Source organism: Eretmochelys imbricata, chromosome 2 (genome assembly GCF_965152235.1).
Source record: "Eretmochelys imbricata isolate rEreImb1 chromosome 2, rEreImb1.hap1, whole genome shotgun sequence".
Lineage (NCBI taxonomy): Eukaryota > Metazoa > Chordata > Testudines > Cheloniidae > Eretmochelys > Eretmochelys imbricata.
The window spans coordinates 138,078,475-138,091,532 of NC_135573.1; the positions used below are offsets into that span (position 1 = coordinate 138,078,475).

General features: G+C 42.9%; 1 protein-coding gene across 1 annotated transcript in view; it reads left to right on the plus strand.

Moving 5' to 3' along the window:
- The window catches only part of DNAH5 (dynein axonemal heavy chain 5), a 308,983-nt gene that overhangs the window by 95,363 nt on the left and 200,562 nt on the right, over positions 1 to 13,058 (plus strand). Inside the window, exons 4-8 of the mRNA XM_077809166.1 lie at positions 662 to 825; positions 7,023 to 7,244; positions 7,646 to 7,783; positions 9,988 to 10,164; positions 12,762 to 12,875. Coding sequence (XP_077665292.1) covers positions 662 to 825; positions 7,023 to 7,244; positions 7,646 to 7,783; positions 9,988 to 10,164; positions 12,762 to 12,875 — 815 coding nt within the window. The remainder of the gene's footprint in view (positions 1 to 661; positions 826 to 7,022; positions 7,245 to 7,645; positions 7,784 to 9,987; positions 10,165 to 12,761; positions 12,876 to 13,058) is intronic.

A 13,058-nucleotide genomic window follows, 5' to 3' on the forward strand; every position in this document is an offset into this window, starting at 1 on the left:
GCAGAACTGAGTTTCTCAGCACTTGGTAGCTTTGCTTTCCTCTTCCTAGTCGCGGTATTGTCCCTCACACCTTAAAACATAACAGTATAACTTAATAAAGCTGGCCACAGTTCTTTCTCACTTCAAAGAAAAATATTTTTTAAAGATAACAAATATCCATATTTCACCTTTTTGCTCATTTCAAAACAAAAATATTTGTTTTGAACCAAACAATTTTGACTTGTTTTTCTTTGGGATGGTGGGAAAGCTATACGTTTGGTTTCCTTTCACCCTCTGTTTTCGTCTTTACTTTGTGGTGCGCTTCACCAGAGGAAAACGTGTGTGTCCATCCCCATCTGTCCGTCCCCTGAAAACCAAAACTAACTTTTCAAAAACTGTATCCAAATGAAAATTTTCATGCTGAATTTGAGGCATTTTTCCATGTTAAAACTTCAAATATTTTGTTCCCAATTTTAGTGAAAGTTTACACAACATTGTTTTTTTTTTTTTTAAAACCAGGTGTAGACCCCAGTCTCCCCTTCATAAACTTTTGTTCCCAGTTCAGTTTAGGAGCATCTCCTATACTAGGTATGAAAAAGTTGAGCTAGTGCTTTCCTTCTTCTAGAAGGAATATCTTACCATAGCTATTGCTAACTCTATTTTTTTTTCATATAAACTATAGGACATTTTGGCCTACCAGGCACAAGACCCAGTCCTCACTCGGCAAGAAGCAAGAAACCTAAAGTGTTTGTGACAGAGGGAATAGATGTTGCTCTAACCGGTGTATGCGTATTCTTCATTAAATCTAGTCCTTCCAAAACCATCACTGCAGAGAATATCCATCGGGTAAGATAAAGGTTAATGCTGGATGTTAGTATAAGAGAGTTAAATTCAATTCAGTTTCTATGGTGCATCATAGCAGCTTGTAATTTGAGACCTCTTGGTGCAGTTAACTGAGTAGAGCTTCAAAAAGGGAATATTGTTGTGTTTTCCACTGAAGGAAGAGTGTAACTAAGGAAATGTGGCATAGTTTGTGTGTCACAAACAATTGTGCTTGTAGCTAGTGGCACCAACTTCAAGCGCATTGTTAGTGAACATAAGATTTGAAAAGTGGGGAGCAAAAAGGGAAAATTTGTGTCAGGGTCTAAGAAAACAAACAGCGGCATTTCCAGTGATGATTTATTGACCACACCAAAGACTGTGCCAAACAGTGGCACTGTGATGCTGAAGCTTGAACTTTATTTAGGTGTCACATTTTGTTTTTACAACCAGCAGTTCCACACATTAGTCTTGTGGATTTGCAGTGAAAATTATCTCATGCTTGTCTGTATGATCGAATCAAAAGTTTTGCACAAAGAACACAATGAAAATCAAAATATATGTACTCAAATATAGAAGGTTACCTGATTAAATATTTAACTCTGGCATAATCTGAGGTGACCAAAATGGACCCAGTTCATCTCGTGATCCTTCGACAATTAGGAATGCATGTTGTGATAGACCCAGGCAGTTGGGTACAGCAGAGTAGTAGAAGGCAGATATACCGGCCACTGGATAAGCAGTTTTCTGTTCCCTGACTGAACAGAGCATGGGCTGCTCCGGGCTAGGGTGGACACATGACTCCAATTAACCTGCAAAGAGTCAGGTGAGGCTATTAAGCTAATGCAAATACCTGACTCTAATTAAGGCCCCTCTGATACTATAAAAGGGCTCACTCTGGTCAGGCTGAACGGAGCCAGAGGAAAGGAAGTGCGGCTGAAGGGCTGGATAATGAAGACACCCTCAAGCCACTGGAAAGGGAGCATTAAGGTAAGGGTGAAGAAGATGTTAAGAGAGAGAAGCGGGAGAGCTGTGGGGAAGTGGCCTAGGGAAATGTAGCAACTCTGGCAATGAAAGGTCGGCTGCCAACAGCTGCTGCCATTAGGGTCCCTGGGCTGGAACCTGGAGTAGAGGGCAGGCCCGGGTGCCCCGCAACCCAACACTACAGAAACACTTCCTGGGAGGAGAAGACAGGCCCCTCTCAGGACAGGAGGCTAAACTGCTCAGGAATAAGCCCGTGGGAGTTCTTTCACAAACCTCCTTGCTGGCTTATGATGAAAAGGGCTCAGTAGACTGTAACCCTGGCCCTAGAGAGAGAAGGGCTACCTGGAGGGTCACAGTGAGCCTCTGAGGCTCGCATAAACCACCTGGACGCGCGGGACCCACAGGGACAAGATCGGACCTCTGCCACAATATCTAAACATGAAGACTCTTGATAGCTTGGGTCTCTGATACAAGAGATTATGTTAGCATTCTAGTGTGTGAGAATCTAAATGGAGAACAGAGTTGGTGATGTTGCAGAAAACTATTAAAGTAACTAGTCACCTGGATCACCTGGATTGATCAGTCTTCAGCTGTCGTTAAGACTGCGCCGATTACAACACGTCCACCATTCTTCTCGCACTCTTGCCTTTCTTCTCCGTGTTCGTCCGAAACATTTACAATGTCATCTTCCCATCTTCTTGGAGGCTGACAGGGTGTTTTTTTCTGTTCTCGCGGGTACCACTCAGCAATGGTTGCAGTCCACCTATTGTCCATGAGCCGTGCTGTGTGGCCCGCCCATTGTATCTTGTTATGTCTGCTTTCCACGACAATATCTTTCACACTTCTGCGTTCTCTGATCATTTCATTTGGGATGCGATCCAGAAGGGAAATTCCCAACATAGCTCTTCCATTGCCCTTTCAGCTACCGACAGCTGCTGTTCTTCTCTCCATCAGTGCCCACGTTTCACTGCCATACAGCATGGCCTGCAGCACTGTTGAATTGAAGATATTTGTATGTGCGGTCTTGTCGATTTTTCCTTTGAGGATGTCCTTGATGGAATTAAATGCATACCATCCTGCCCGAATCCTTCGCGAGAGTTCTCCGTTCAGGTCTTGGCACATATTAACTTCTTGGCCCAAATATATGTACTGTTCCACTTCTTCGATTTCTTCTGTTACCGTTATTCGGGCTTTTCGTAAGACATCTGATCGCATGTATTTCGTTTTGCAGCAGTTCATTTTCAGGACAACCTGACTGCTTTTCTTGTCGAGTCTTCGTAGCATGCACTGCAGTTGGTTGTTACTTTCGGCAATTAGTATGATGTCATTCGCGAATCTGAGATGGGATAATCGTTCTCCATTTATGTTGACACCACTCCTCCAATTGATCTTGTTCATTTAGAGGTGAATAGTTTCGGTGAAATCAGATCTCCTTGCTTTACGCCTTTCTTGATTGGGATGCGGAGGGGAGTTTTGAGGAGAGTAATGTTTGTTGTACATCCAGTATTCGCTTCTTTCAACAAACTGATATAGTGCATGTTAATGCCCTGCTCTGCGAGCCCCTTTAACATTGCATTAAACTCGATGCTATCGAAGGCCTTTTCATAGTCGATGAAAGCAATGCACAGCGGGAGTTTGTATTCCCTCGCTCTTTCTAGGAGCTGACTACGGGTAAATATATGGTCAATCATGCTGAAATTTCTTCAAAACCCTGCCTGCTCTCTCGGCGGCTGTTCATCCAGACTCTGCGAGAGTCGGTTCGTTATCACCTTTGTAAAGAGCTTGTAGATGTGAGAGAGCAGGCATGTAGGGCGGTAGTTCTTAAGATTTTCTCAATCGCCCTTCTTGTGCAGCAAGGTGGTATTCGACTCCTTCCATCTTGATGGTATTTTTCCTTCTTCAAGATATCGACTAAATCTTAAAGTGAGGGCCTTCCAAAGCTTTTCGCCTCCTGCGGAAATAATTTGACATTATTCCATCTTTGCCTGGAGCTTTTCCTTCTTCATCTGGTATAGTGCGCTTCGAACTTCGCTGACGATTACTGGGGGGATGCGTTCTTCTGACTCTTGGAGTGTTGGAAGAGGGATGTCGATTCTTGATTTGAACAGCTCTGTATAGAAGTCCTTGCAGACCTCCTCCATCCCTGCTCTGTCGATTACTGTCTCTCAGTCCTTGTTCTTCAATGCTATTATGCTCAATCTATACTGTGTCAATTCCCACTTGCATGTCCTGAGGCTCCTGAGTAACTAGTAAACTATTAAAAGTGCTTGTCAACCAGAGATCCTATACTGAAGTATTTTAAAACATGTAAATATTTGTACGTAGCATAAAGCACTGATCTGTCATTTTTGAGGATATACTGAATTGAGATCTGATATGTCATTACAAATTTTAATTTTTTTGCTTTTAATGATTTATAATATAGTGTTTTACTGTTAAGTTAAATATATTTCCTTGTAATCCTTTCAGCATAAATATTTTTAGTCCATCTTGAAAGATCCTGTATTAATGCAATCCCTTGAGTTGCATGTAGTGCTTAACCCTTTAAAGTTTTTTCTTATCTATTTAATAGTGCATGCAAGAAAGTAGCCACAATCAAAAATAGAGCAAAAGAGCATGGTGTATGGTAAAGAATTTCTTAATGTATCCCGTTATGCTTACGTAGTAGTAGACATGCAGTATGTTTTACTCTTAAGAGTGAGCTGCAAAGCATAAATCATTGAGACAGAGCTAGAAACTCACTGACAAAGATGCAGGGACATCACTACAAAATTGGTAACTAGATTTTCATAAAACTTCAGAGGCAAACTAACTGTAGTTTCTGCATTGACTGAAGGTACCCCAAACGCATCATTGCCAATAATATCAGCGGTTTTATTACAACCCATGCTGTAAATATTTTTGATGTCACCGAACAATGTCTCTTGGAATCTCTTCCAATGAACCAGGAAATAACAAGGTGACTGATACAGGATGAAGTGGTAAAGAGTCCTGTGGCACCTTATAGACTAACAGACGTATTGGAGCATGAGCTTTCATGAGTCACTTTCGTGAGTCACATCCACTTCGTTGGATGCATGTAGGATGATACAGGATGGTTGAAGTTTGCTTTGGAAAATATGGAAGTGATGCTAATAGGCAAGGAGAGGCAAATTTTATCAAATATTTGGCTTTGGTATCTCAGTCCTTGACTCTGTAGTTCTATGGGCTAAAAGCCTTAAATGGTTGTACTCTGATACACAATAGACACAGCCTCAAAGATGTTGCTGTATTCCAGTTATAGATGAAGCAGTCACTGAGTGTGTATTTGGTATATAAACTAGCAAAGGTATGGAATCTTTCAGAATGGAAGTATAACACCAGGAGAGGTGGTCAGGGCTTTGGCTTCCATCCTTAAGTAGGGGCATATGTCTGCCATTTCGCCATATAATTCCTAATCTAGGGGTCATAGTCAGATGTTTACTAGTTTTGAATTCCTAGATGGTGGTAACCAGGGAGCTCTGCATAAGGCCTTGTCACAGTCAACCTTGCCTTGCTCTTCTCCAGGCTAGTTCACTGTAAAAGCTTTACTTTGGGTTACCCTTTGAAAAACATTCATTAGCTTCATTTGATAAAGAAAAGATGAATCTATATAAATTAATCAAAAACACCTAAGTTCCATTAACTTGAAATAGGATTTACACTCCTAAGTCACTTAGGTGCTTTGGAAGATGGGTTTAGGTAAGGTTACCATATGTCCGTATTTTCCCAGACATGTCTGGCTTTTTAGTTCTTAAATCGCCATGCGGGAGGAATTTTTAAATATCTAAAACGTCCGGGATTTTGAAACGTCGGTCGGGATGCCCTTTGTCCCGATATCGGGGACCACTCACCTCACCACACTCACCAAAGTCCCAGGGCTGGCGGCGCTTCCTGGAGCAGCTCTCGGTGCCCGCCCGCCGGCAGGAGCCTGCAGTGTGGGCAGCCCCTAGGCACAGAGGCGCAGGGGGTCTCCGCGTGCTGCACCGGCTCCCTCCTGCCCAATCAGAGCTGCGGGGGTGGGGCTTGCTCCCCCGCAACCCGACCTGACCCTAGGAGGAGCCCCAGGTAAGCACTGCCAGGACTCCCCACCTCGCCCCCCCCAGCAGGTCCTTCTGGCTCTTATGGTTGGGTCATGGGGAGGACGGGGATGGAGGGCTCTCTGTACACTGCTGGCACCTGCAAGCCCTGCTCTGCGGCTCTGGCAGCTCCCATTGGTGCTTTTCCCGGCATGAGCAAATACCTCCCCCGTGGAGTGTCCTCTTTTTTGATTGTTCAAATATGGTAACCCTAGTTCAGGTAGTTTAAAAAATTTAAATCTCACTCTTAATTGAGTTGAGTGATGAGCATATGATGGGCTACCTGCATTTAGGAGTAATTAAAAGCATTGGTTATGATGTTAAAATCTGATACTTTTCGTATGTTCCATCACTGAAATTGACATAGCAAATATTAATTTTGTTGTTGGTTCTGGGATTTCCCTGTATAAACAGCAGTGTATTTGTGGTTAGTCCCCTATGGACTGCTTGCTTTAATCTACCTGACCCTGCGTTAGGTGGTGATATGCTGCACACTTATTTTACTCAAGTGTTTAAGTATAGAAATTGTGGTTAAAATGACCACGTACCATGCCGAGGACACTGTAAATTTACCCCAATTAAAATACTACTTCATTTGACATTGATCTCAACTCAAGGGAACAAGTTTTCCTTTGAAATTTTCATGCCAGGAGTCTGAACATTTTCCTCCAAACTCCTTGTCAGAGGCAAATTCAGTGTATATATTCTTGACAAAACTATTGTATTCTGAGACCTCGAAACCTATTTTGGTTTAATATGGAAATAAATGAGTCCAGGTGTACCAATGGTGACCTCTCTGGCTCTGCCTAGGTCTTTGTGGAATACTGGATGAATGTCTCCAAAAAAAGTTTGGGGCCACCTCATCAAGATGTTTGGCTCACCCTTCTTTGAGGACAGGAGTTGCCTGCCCCCACGTAAACAAACTGGAACAGGGAAATGTTCATTGCTAGCCAGTTCAACTGAGCCACAATCCCAAGAGGGCCAATCTGTTCAGGACTAGGATTCTTGCAACCTTTGCTAAAAAACAGGAGTTGAAGTTCTTATTCTCCAAGCACCTATAATGTGACTAGCCTATATAGTCACATACATATATCTAAATCAACTTTATTTTCAGTTTGATATGCATCATATCCCTTCTTTCAGGAAGTGAATTTCAATATGCTGGATACTGCTCAGGGTGGCTTACTAAAAAGCGTGCACCATTTGCTGTCAGAAATCTTCATTCCGGTCATCAAGACTATGAACCAAGGTTGGGGTGAGATTGGTGGTCCTCAGCAAGCAGCTAATATTCGGCAGGACTTCCTTGGTTCCCTTGAGGGATTTGTTAGTGTCTTGTCAGGAGCTCAGCAGAGTCTGATGGAAAAGGTAAGATTGTCAGCATGTATGCTATAAAATGAACCTAACATTGCTGCTGTTGCAGAAAGTGGCCTGGTGCTTTTTGCATTGCTGGCCACCCCAGAATTCCTTTCAATGGCTTTTTCTAAACTGCAGACCGAAAGGCAACAACATATACTGCAGTGTAAGAACTTGCAGGGCTAGAATCTGGGACCATGGGGGTTCTGGGCTGCTGATGCCTGCACATCACCACAGGGAGTTTAGGCTGGGCTGTTGAGGGAGGGCCAGTGTTGTAACTTCAGAGTAACTGTGGGCATGTAAAGCAGGCCTCTCTTCATGAGGGCAAAGCAATAATTTTTCAAATGAAATGGTAACTCCCGAGGTATCTGTCCTCACTGTCTTTATTGAATTTTTAATTCTTCCTCTTTTAGGTGAATCTGAAAAAGTGTGACACATATGACTTGAAAACTCTAAAGGGACCTTCAGACTATCTGGCTGTTGCTAACAGCACAGAAGCTCTAGAAAGAATAGAGGCCTGCATGAAAGTATGGATCAAACAAATTGAACAGGTGATGCGCTGCACAGATCTGAAACATTGCCAACTGTTCTGACATGAATGTCAGTGAAACTTGGATTAGTCCTGTTTACACAAGTGGCATTAAGCCCAGAACTGGTAGAAAGAAGTAGTATTTACGAATGTGGCCACATATGCACTTAATTCTCTAATCAGTATGCTATTCAGAGCTCCAACCCATCTGTAACTGGTAAATCAATGCATACAGTATATGCTAGCCATGATGCTCAGAAGTAAGCTTCCTTGCTGTCGCTAAGGGCTTGATCTTATTTGTAAAGCACAGCACTTGTTCGGCTTCTCCACTCCAAAACAGTGCTCTGATACATATACATCTATTGTACCTGTTTTTGGCACAAACATAATGAGTGAATCCTTTATGAACTACATGTTGATTATTTCGTATTGTTATACTTTGGTAGTATCGTGTTTTTAAAAGCTATATTCTGCTGAGTATTAATTACTATATTCTGTGTCCTTGGATAAGGGCTTGTATCTACATGAATGCTTAGTTTGCATCAAGCTGTGGTATAAATCTTCCGTATTCCAGCCTTCTATGCACCGGTTTATGGGGGTGGGGGGATCCTGCTGCTGCACACGAAAATTTCCATAGTACACACTGACCTACTCCTGTTTCAAAACTGGATAGATTAAAAATGCCCTAGGGAACTTTGTAATGAACCTGCTGCCACACCAGACTTTTAGAGCATCGCATAATAGTATGGGGAAGATTTACATCCCAGCTTGCTGCAAACTAAGTATTCGTGTAGACAAGCACCAAGTCAAACTACCAAATTGATTTAAAAAAAAAATGATTCCCAAACTGTGAATTTCTGTGTTGTAGATCAAAGTATATTATCTAGGGTTAAATTATATAAGTCCATTGAAAACAGGGCTCTGTAATGGACATATATGCAGATTGCAATTTTTTTAGTATGAGAAATAAAACTTGTCTTATGTTAAGTCGCACTGATTTCCTTAATTAGAAATTAATTCTTGCATCTCAGACCTCCTAAATGATGAAATACAAAATCACAAAGAAACCAGCATTGACTTCTGGTGGCTTTAATTTTAAAAAAAAAGCCATGAAGGAAATGCAAGGATCTTGATGTAGGTGCACAGTAAAGACAGCTGGCAACGTTTCAGGGTATTTTCCTTTTGCCAAAAGATTGTAAAATCTCATTTTTGTACTGCAACCACGCATTGCTAAAAGGAAAATAGGCTTATTAAAGCTGTCACTATTGTATACTTAGTACAGCAAGCAGGTTTTAGCCTAGGGTACTCAAATACCACTGTGGTGAGTGATGTAAAAATCTAGGTAGATTAGAGAGGTCTAAGGGTGCTGTTCTTGGGACTCAGTTATAGGCTGTGGGGAGTTAATACTAAAAAGCATTAACTTACGTAAGTTAACAATTTAAAATTGTTAATAGCATCACTTAATTTTGGGAGTTTGATGTACTGCAGTTGCAATGAAGACTATAGAGGAGAAAGCACAACGTAGTCATGGGATGTAAAGGAGCAGAAATGTTATTAGCTTCCTTCCCTCACCTATCCTGTGCCAAATGGACTTGGTTATTAAACCCTTCTCTTTGATTTATCAGAATATTATCGTCTTTTTAGAAGCTTTGTCATAATCGGTGATGAAACAAAGTGAAAGTAATGATCTCAGTGTGTTAAGGTAAATGCTTGACCTAAGGTAGACTTAAGGTTACACTTTTGCTAGCTATCCAAGTCTTAATATGTTAATTTGATTTTTTTACGCTGGCTTTTTGAAGAAATGCCCATTTTCTACTCAAATTTACAGTTTTAAGCAAAATCGAGTCAGTTTGGCTTTTTAAGAAGGATGGTGGGGGGGAAGCCTAGCTCCTAACTTGTCACAGGAAGTTAATTGAGAGGCAATGTGCTTGAGGTAATATCTTTTATCGGACCAACTTCTGTTGTTGAAAGAGACAAGCGCTTGCGCTACACAGAGAGCTCTTTGTCAGCTCTTTCACCAACAGAAGTTGGTCTGATAAAAGATATTACCTCACCCACCTTATCTTGCCAATATCCTGGGACCACCATAGAAAACTGGGTGTATAACAACATTGATGACAGGAGGTGGATGTCAGTAATAATAGGAGACTTCATATCGCTACCATCCATTCAGATAAATAGCAGCACTTCCATATCAGTCACTGATATATTGCTGTGTGATTCAAGGTCCTTGCTGAAAATGATCAGCTGAGGAAAGAAGCTGATGACCTGGGGCCACGAGCAGAACTGGATCACTGGAAGAAACGATTGTCTAAATTCAACTACCTTTTGGACCAATTGAAGAGCCCAGATGTGAAAGCGGTGCTGGGAGTACTTGCTGCTGCTAAATCCAGACTTCTGAAGGTTTCTGTTAACTTAAAACAGAACTAAAGACTGAAAATAGGTTACATACAGCATTAGTTTCCCAGGATATACAGTATATTTAATGGACAAAATCCTGATGTTATATACTCTTTTTATTGCCCCTTATATTTTTTTGAAGTTCAACACACTAAACTGGGACTGAGGAAAAGACTGGGATTTGACTTAATATTTATTATTAGGTGATAAAGCACTGGCCTGCATCTACAGAGCATATCACAGATCAGTATTTAATAGTAAAAGCTTTTCAGTGAAAAGTTGATTATGACATAAAACAGATTAGAATGAACAGCAGGTAGTTGAAGAAAATAAAATTGATAGTCCCCATATTTGTGGCCAAGCAAAACAATTCCTTACATTCCACTTGATGGCATTTCTGTTTATCTAAATAAGATGCACATAGCTAATGGCTTCAGAAATCTATCAGGTAGAGGAATTGGCTTAATAGTCATGGACCCCCCAAACACGAATTTCAAGCAGGAGAGCCTCCTCAAGTGTCACTCTCCCCAGATGCTCTTCCTTTCACCACCTATCCAAAACATCCATTTTATCATGTGTCACTTTGCTTCCTCTCAGCCCAGTTCCTGATAGCCAGTGGTGGATTATCCAGTGAGCTGATGGGCCCTGTGCCCAGTGGCCCTGGCCAAATGGGGGGCCCTGGAAAAATGGGTGCCTCATCCCCAGCAGAAATCTAAGGAAGCACCAGCCAGAGTGGGGAGGGGGAAGCCCCCGCATCCTGACCCCAGTCCCTGACAGAAATGCCAGGTGGGCAGGGTGAGGAAAAAACACTGCACCCCAACCCTGGTCCCCTGCAGAAGTACAGGGTGGTGGGGGAAGCTCCAGCACCCGGACTCTGGCTGCCTCCCTGGCACTGGAGGAGCTCTTGCTCCCTGCCGCAGCTTCAGGGCTGGGGGAGCTCTCACTCCACACTTTGGCCCCAGGGCTGTGGGGTGGGGACAGAGCTTCTCTGGTCTTGGGGCTGCAGTAGAGGGGACAGAAAGGAGCAAAGGGGTTGTGGGGCCGCAGTGAGGGGGTGGAATGGGGTGAGACCGAGGATGGAACGGGGCAGGGCCATAGGGAAAGGGGCAGGAAGGGGCAGGATGGGGGTGGGACTGCAGGCCGAAGGCCTGGGGAAAGCCTCCCCACTTTCTCTGGCCCAGGACACCAGGAAACCTTAATCTGCCTCTTCTGATAACTCCACCACATTCACTCCCAGTGTCTATCCTTCCCACCCACATGCTGCTCTGCAACTTGCAGTAAGAGGTTTCTTTTTCCATTCACTACTTCCCTCTGTTGGTAGCAGTTGATCTAAGTGCTGCTCCAGTAGCCACTTCAGGTGTTGAAATCATATATGAAATTGATAGTCTGCCACCAGCCAGCTCCCTAGCATCTGGCATTTTCTGAATGAGGGAAAGGATAAAGTAGTTTTCCCTACCATATGCTGGTCATCACTTCCCTCTCTTGTGCTTTGTTTCTTCCACAGGCCCATAACCTGTAAGCAGCAGCAGCTTCTGCAAGTTCTTGGAATTCAGGGCTCCCAAGCATTGCAGAGGGATCTGGGTGGATTTACCACTATGCTTGAGGGGAATGTTAACTAAGTGTTCTCCAATTTAAAAAAAAATCATTTTGCCTTTAGAACTTCACCTGTCTTGGTGAGAGTGATGCAGATTCATTATCTCATGGCATCACATGATACATACATAGAACACAGTGTATAAAATGTGCCCTGGCAATGCCACTTGCTGTTCGAACATTATTATGTCAACTGTCTGGGTGAGGTGTAACAGACTATGAAGTGAAGACAAGTTAGATGCTGAACTGGGAACTCCACCAAACTGATAAGGTACCTCTATGCTGCACACTCTATTCAGTGGTGTGTAGAGTATGTACACAAGTAGCACCCCTGGCATGGATGTAAATATCAGTATAGACCGTGAGGCATTGCTTAGGTGATATATACCCTATGTGGCTCTCTGCATGTCCAAGCAGCACCTCCCCATCTACACTTCTATGTTTAGCAGTGTGATGTCCCACTGAAGGAGCCTTTCCCTGCAGCAGGAAAGAGGTGGGGAAAGGTTCTGCCAGCTTCCTGCTGCAGGAGTCTTTCCCAGCCGCCCAGAGCCTTCTCTGGCGGTGGAGGAAGGCTCCAAAACTAGGATGCTGCTGAAGTCTGTCTTTGCTCCTTTCCCACTGCTAGAGCCTTTCCCTGACACATGTAGCTACACACTGCAGTGTGGGCGCAGCCTGCTTTCCACTGCAGCGTGTAGCTGCATGTACCCTACATGACGCTGAAAGTGGTGTGCTTTGTAGATGTAGCCATATCTACGCATAGGGGGAATCCTGTTCTTCTCTGGATCAATTAATTTAGCTTTAATGGGTATTATATACATAGGCATCTAGTGGAAAATAGACTGTAATACTAACTTCATTCTATTGTGCTTAGTTACCTATCTGTTGCTGCAGGTTGTAATGAAATTATTGATGTGATACAGAGGGCAAGAGCCTCACCTGGTACAATATCTTTCACATTTCAATTTTTCTTAAAATAATTATTTTTGGTTTTTACTTCTTTCTTTTAGAGCTGGCGACAGCTGGACACTCGCATCACTGATGCCGCTAATGAAGCCAAAGACAACGTGAAGTATCTCTACACTCTGGAAAAATGCTGTGACCCCCTATACAACAGTGACCCTGTAAGTACAACTTTTGCCTCCCTGAATGAAAAGATATAGCAGCGGAACTGAAAGCAAATTTCCATTTCATAGGCTTCACTGACGGTTTCAAAGTCATGTAACAGTACGTTGCATCCTCAGAATCTCTGCAGCTAGTTCCAAGCTCCCCAAACAGGTTTATAGTCTGCTGTCACTGAAAAACAA